Here is a 6,155-nt window from a genome sequence, read left to right on the forward strand (position 1 = left end):
CCATAATTTCTGCTGGGTCTATACCTGCTAGTTGATGAAGTCTTAGTTTACCTTTTGTAATTAATTCAGAGACCTTTTCCACATAAGTTTTTAACTTTTTACTAGGTTTATGTGGTATAAATATCCATTCTAAAATAATATATTCCTTCTGCATTAAAATTCCTGTAGGAAAAATTTTGGAAGGCAATATGACTAGGATACAACTAAGATTTGGGTTCACCCTATCTACATGTGCCTCCTGTAATTTTTCCTTAACCATTATCAGTTCCTTTTCTGATTCAGCTGTTTATTCTCTGGGACTATTCAAATCTTTATAACCATCTAAGGTTTTGTTTAAATGAACTATTAGGTCAGGTGTTATCCCAACATCTGGTTATAGACTGGAAATGTCTCCTAAAAATTTTGAAAGTCATTAAGAGTCCATAACTGCTCTCTCCTAATTTGTGCCTTTTGTCTTCTAATTTTCTGTAAACCTATTCTGTAACCTAGGTAATTAACAGAATCTCCTTTTTGAATCTTTTCAGGAGCAATTTGTAATCCCCATTTAGGCAAGACTTTCTCTACTTCTTAAAACATCCTTCTAAAGTATTTTTATTTAAATCAGATAACAAAAGGTCATCCATGTAATGGTAAATTATAGACTTAGGAAACTGCTTATGAATTATTTTCAATGGCTGACTTACAAAACATTGGCACAATATGGGACTATTGAGCATCTCCTGTGGGAGGATAGTCCATTGATATCTCCTAGTAGGCTAAGAATTATTATTATAAGTAGGCACTGTGAAGGCAAATTTTTTTCTATCCTTTTCTTGTAAATGAAAAAATCTTTCAACTCAATATCTGTAATAGGACATCCTTTTGGTAATAGAAAAGGCAAAGGAATTCCAGATTGTAGACGACTGGGAAATATGACTTTCTCAACAAAGTAAATGTAATTAAATCAATTCCACATGCAGAACCAGAAACCCAGAATCCAGGGGTAGAGAACGGGACCCCAGAAGCTGCATATGCCTTCCTGTGACAACGAATTGCCCTGAGGGATTGTAGCATTCAGCAACCACTTATGCTCTGACTTGCACTGCACACTGCTTAAGTGCTGCACTGCAAGGGTGATTTAAAGACTGCTCAGAAAAGAGCAGACCAGGCAGACAGAGACTGTCTGGGCCTGTGGAGCCCAGAAGGCATGGAGTTTAAATCCACATGGGGAGGCAAATGATAAGATACATGGGGACTTGAAGCCAATCTGAGGCATATAAAGAGAAAATATAAAGAATTGCAGCAAGAAAAGTCACTGCATGATATTCTACACTGAACTGCTGGCTCCATGCACAGGCCTCGGCTGAGGGAGGGCTCATGCCAAGCCAAGCTGATGGCAGGCAGCAGAGCCGGGGCTGGGCATTTTAAAACCAAAGGTTGGCTTCCAGATAAAGGCATAAGTCACAAACAATGCCACACCAGTTTGGAATTATGATTAATAAGATGGTTATTTATTTGAAGGAAAAAATCTTACAGATTACAATCCCAAAAAAACAGTTCTCTGAGCGATCAGGAAAAAAGTCTAGTAGCCAGAAGCAGAACTGGAAGCAAGAGAGCAAGCACACAGCTACTCCTACTTTTTTAAAATAAAAGGGACCACGCTCAAGTGTGCTGCTATCTTAAAAGCTATTGGCTGAAGGAGCGGAAGTAGCTCCCGAAGCAAGCATGGGATATGGAGGACCAACAGGTACTCCCATAAAGAGAGGTGGTAACTTAAGAAACTAGGAAGTTCTGCAATATGCTTCATTTATACCTGTTTGATGTCATAACCTTTGTTTTTTTCTTCTTTTACACAAGGAAATCTTCTAGAGTTCCCTTTGTCGTAGTCTATTTATCTTGCTTTTAAATTAGACATTAAAACATCTGGGTTCCCCCACAATCCTCTAAGATGGCTAATGGCTTCTTGTTAAACAAAACAGAACATTAATTTTATATATTCCATATACACATTTCATCATATATATACATATATTTATACATATATACATATATATACATATACACACATATATATAATCTGGAGTATGAAATTGCAAAAGTTGCTGATTAGCAATTTTGTAATACAGTTTACAAATTTTGAATAATCTTTCATTCATCCTCTTTATTTCTAAACTTGTGATAGAGAAACCACAACTGCCCTGAATTAATGTTAATTTCCAAAGTTACTTCAGAAAATGAACCATCACAGTTTTTTTTTATTTTTAAACTAATAGGACCTTATAAAAGCGTTGTTATAATTGTTGCAAAATTTTATCTTTGAACATTAGCATTTTTCTAAAACTTAGCTTGCATTTCAAAATCTATGCAAATGATTCCTCTATAGGCATATTTGTAACTCAGACCACAAATTTCTCAGACACAAATATGTACATCCCAGTGGACATCAGCTCCAGTTCCTGGTAAATCTCTCTTTAGACCTTCCCATAGACAATGGAGTTCTATGATTTTCACAATTTGTGCTTTTGTTGGTGCTTTGGTTGCTCCCAAAATTACTCCTCTGCACTCTCTGTTGTTGGTTACATGAAGAGCAGGTGTGAGTTAGACAAGTGTCTTCCAAGAAGCCGTGTTGGCTGTGGGCTCCAAGTTAAAGGATCATAGACTTGGGACAGATTTAAAAAGGAAAAGAGAATCTTTTCAGCTGAGCCTGAGACTTTTCCTGAAATTTAAGTAGTGACACAAATAGTATGTGAGGAAGCTTCAGAGATCACATTGACTGCATTCTTAGAATCCTGATAGATGAACACATAACCATGAATTGAATAATTCCACACGATGTTGAACTCAAAGGTTCCACTGTCACATTTTCCAGGGTCAGTGTGAGAATCAGCTTACATGGCTGCTCCTGAAACGGATGAATGGATAAAATTTTAATGAGTTGTTGGACGTAAAATATATCAGAACCAATACCTCTATTCTAATCCCAGGTTTTTACCTTTGATAAAGAATATCCAGAACTTTTTATAGAGAGCCTACCAATATGAATTACCTTATTCACATTAAGGTAAATAAATTATTAAACAAATAGGCACATGCTAAGTTTTCCCTCTAGAGTAGAAAAGAAGTAACAATTTTTATAGATATGACCTTGAAATTCTCTTCTCTTCTGTTTGTCCTCTGATTCATTCTAGATAATTTTAAAGAAAAGGGCATACCTAGAAGACATACATATATAATCTAACAGGAGAATATCTGTTTCTGCAGCATGAATCCTGAAAGGGTAGGACAAGAATGATATGTTTTCCTCCTAATACTGATTGATGATGGGATATTGTCACCTTAGAGTAAAGCCACAACTAATCGAATGTGAAAAGATATTGTACAAATCATGTATAGGATTATCTGAAAATAGATGTTTTAGAAGTGAAGAATCCCACTCATTCTTAGCTGGATGAGAAGATGGTCCCAGATAAAGTTGCCTACCAAGTTATTTGATATTTACCAATGTTCCTAAATCAGTTGCTTTCTGAATTTTTGTTTTGAGTCTCAGCTATATAGTTTTAACAGATTTTTGTAATCTTTCTGTTTAGGACCCCTACGTGTAATGTTTTCCACTCAGGTCCTCCCACATCTTCCAAACATGCGTCCCTACCAACCTTATACTTACTTAAGCACAGTTACTGATGTCCATATGTGAACCCAAGCACTGCAACATAGGACATACAAGTAACCATAACCTCAAAAAAAGTGACTATATCCCTGTCCAGAAAAATATATTTCCAACTGCTCCTCAATGAGAAGAGGGACAAGGAATTATCAGCCCTATATTAGCAGGAATTGGCTGGCTTAAACCCAGGTGGCATTATACAGACAACAATCATGAGTCCATGATTGTGATATCCATGTCATGTCCAGAAGACAGCTTTTCACAGCACCCCTCCCTGTGCTCCACTCCCTACATTCTTCCTACATCCTCTTCATCAGTGTTCTCTGAGCCTTGGAAGAATTTGAATGGTGCTGGAAATTTTATATCATACAACATATCGAAGATTGAGAAGGACAGTTTCTGCCTTATAGAGAATCCAGATTATGTGTTTGAGACTCTGCGTGTTTCATGTTCTGGTTTCTGTTATGTAGGCTTGGAACTAGAAGGGAAGTCAAGACAGGAAAAGACATCTTAAGTGAATGACAAGAAAGCACAGGGTAATACAGGGGTTTTCAAAGGAAAAGCTGGGTGTAGTGAGAAAAACGGACTGTGTATGTAGAAAGCAAAGCATGAGAATTTGAGAAATAAAAACAAATCTTTCTGAAAACACAAAGTTGACACAAAAGTATTCTGTTTGGTTATAGACACTTATTAAATGCCCCCATTATAATTAAAATATAAATATACCTCAGGAAGAAACCGTGCCCAGCAGAAACAGAGGGACAGACAAAGCTCATATCTGGAAACACAGCTATGTGTGGAGCTCTTCTATTTCACATTGACCCTAAAGAGATATGACAGTGTGGAACACAATATTTTCTATGCATATAGTGAAAGGGAACTAAATAAAACGCAGTGAATCCCTAACAAAGAAATTATGTACAAAGAGTTACATTAATTCTTCAATTTCTATAACTGTCATCAGTATGTATGATGTCTTATATCTGCTCTGAGTACTGCCTTCTGCCCAGGCCCAACTAGAGAGCTTGCTATGGCAGGAAGATATGCAAATAAGGCTTCTTTTGCTCATAAAAACCAGTCCTGTCCTGACCCTGCAGCACTGGCAGAGGAGACCAGCCCTGGAGTCCCAAGTCTTCCTACTCAGAGGTCAGCACTGAACAAAAGCCACTCACCATGGACTTAGGGCTCATACTGGTTTTCTTTATCCTTATTTTAAAAGGTAATTCATAAACATGAGATGGTGTGTGTTGTGTGTACGTGAGAAAGAGAAAAATTCTTCTGTTTTCTAACCAGAATTCTTTGTATTTACAGGTGTCCAGTGTGAAGTGCAGTTGTCAGAGTCTGGCGGAGGCTTAGTGCAGCCTGGAAAGTCCCTGAAACTCTCCTGTGCAGCCTCTGGATTCACCTTTAGTAGTTACCCAATGAACTGGATACGCCAGGCTCCAAGGAAGGGGCTGGAGTGGGTCACATCCATTAGTAGTGAGGGTGGTATCATGACCTATATTGACGCTGTGAAGGGTCGGTTCACAATCTCCAGAGACAATGCCAAGAACACTCTGTACCTGGAAATGAGCAATCTGAGGTCTGAGGACACAGCCATGTATTACTGTGTGCTAAGGCACAGTGAGTGAATGCTACTGTGAGCTCAGACACAAACACCCCTGTGGGGCACACAGAACCAGCAGGGGGCACTGAGAGCACTTAGAAATAAGGGTCACAGAAGAGCCTTCTTAGAGAAGCAGGGAATACTGGACTTCTCTGTCTGCACTGCTACTCCATATCACACTTAGGGATTTTCTCTACAAATATAGTGTGTAGTAATCTTTGAAGGTCCAGATGATTATTCAGATTTCTGTTTTCTGTTGTGTTGTGTGTGCTGATTTATTATAGTGTTTCTCCCTGTTACCCTTTCTCTCTGTCTACCTGTGTCTGTCTCAAACTCTCTTGCTTTCACTCTTTCTCTCTCACTACTCTCTCTCTCTCTCTCTCTCTCTCTCTCTCTCTCTCTTTCTCTCTCTCATGTGTGTGTGTGTGTGTTGATATATGCAGCATTCCTCAAACAATCTGCAACACTTATTTAGAGGCAAATTCTATCACTGGCCCTGGATCTCAATGACTGAATAGTCTGATTTTCCAGTTATTATCAGTGATTGTTCAATCTCCACATTCCCTTTATGGTATACCTGGTTGACTGCCACACCCATTTCTTTCTCTCTCTCTCTCTCTCTCTCTCTCTCTCTCTCTCTCTCTCTCTCTCTCTTCTTTTCTTTCTTTTTAGTTAAGGATTCTGAGTTCTGTGTTTAGAACCAAATGAAGGGTTCTTGTGTGTCAAAAACTTGATTTTCACATCCCCATTATAGTTGTTTTTAAAATTTAGGATGTCTATTACCTGAGCAAAATGCAGATCATCACACTGAGCTTGAGTGATCCTGTCTTTTGACCTGCATCAGTTCCTGAAGAAGCCAAAGATGATTGAAACCCTAGAAGATGCAGGCAGCTCAGAGCCATATGT

At 38.3% G+C, this 6,155-nt stretch overlaps 1 gene segment (V, D, J or C); it reads left to right on the forward strand.

Annotated features, from left to right (window-relative positions):
• The first annotated feature begins 4,801 nt into the window (after nt 1-4,801).
• On the forward strand, nt 4,802-5,274 carry LOC130882829 (immunoglobulin heavy variable 3-48-like). The segment is given in 2 exon segments: nt 4,802-4,862; nt 4,955-5,274. Coding segments are annotated over 2 exon segments (366 nt in total).
• Nucleotides 5,275-6,155: the final 881 nt, after the last annotated feature.

The sequence above is a fragment of the Chionomys nivalis genome, chromosome 10 (assembly GCF_950005125.1).
Source record: "Chionomys nivalis chromosome 10, mChiNiv1.1, whole genome shotgun sequence".
Classification (NCBI taxonomy): Eukaryota; Metazoa; Chordata; class Mammalia; order Rodentia; family Cricetidae; genus Chionomys; species Chionomys nivalis.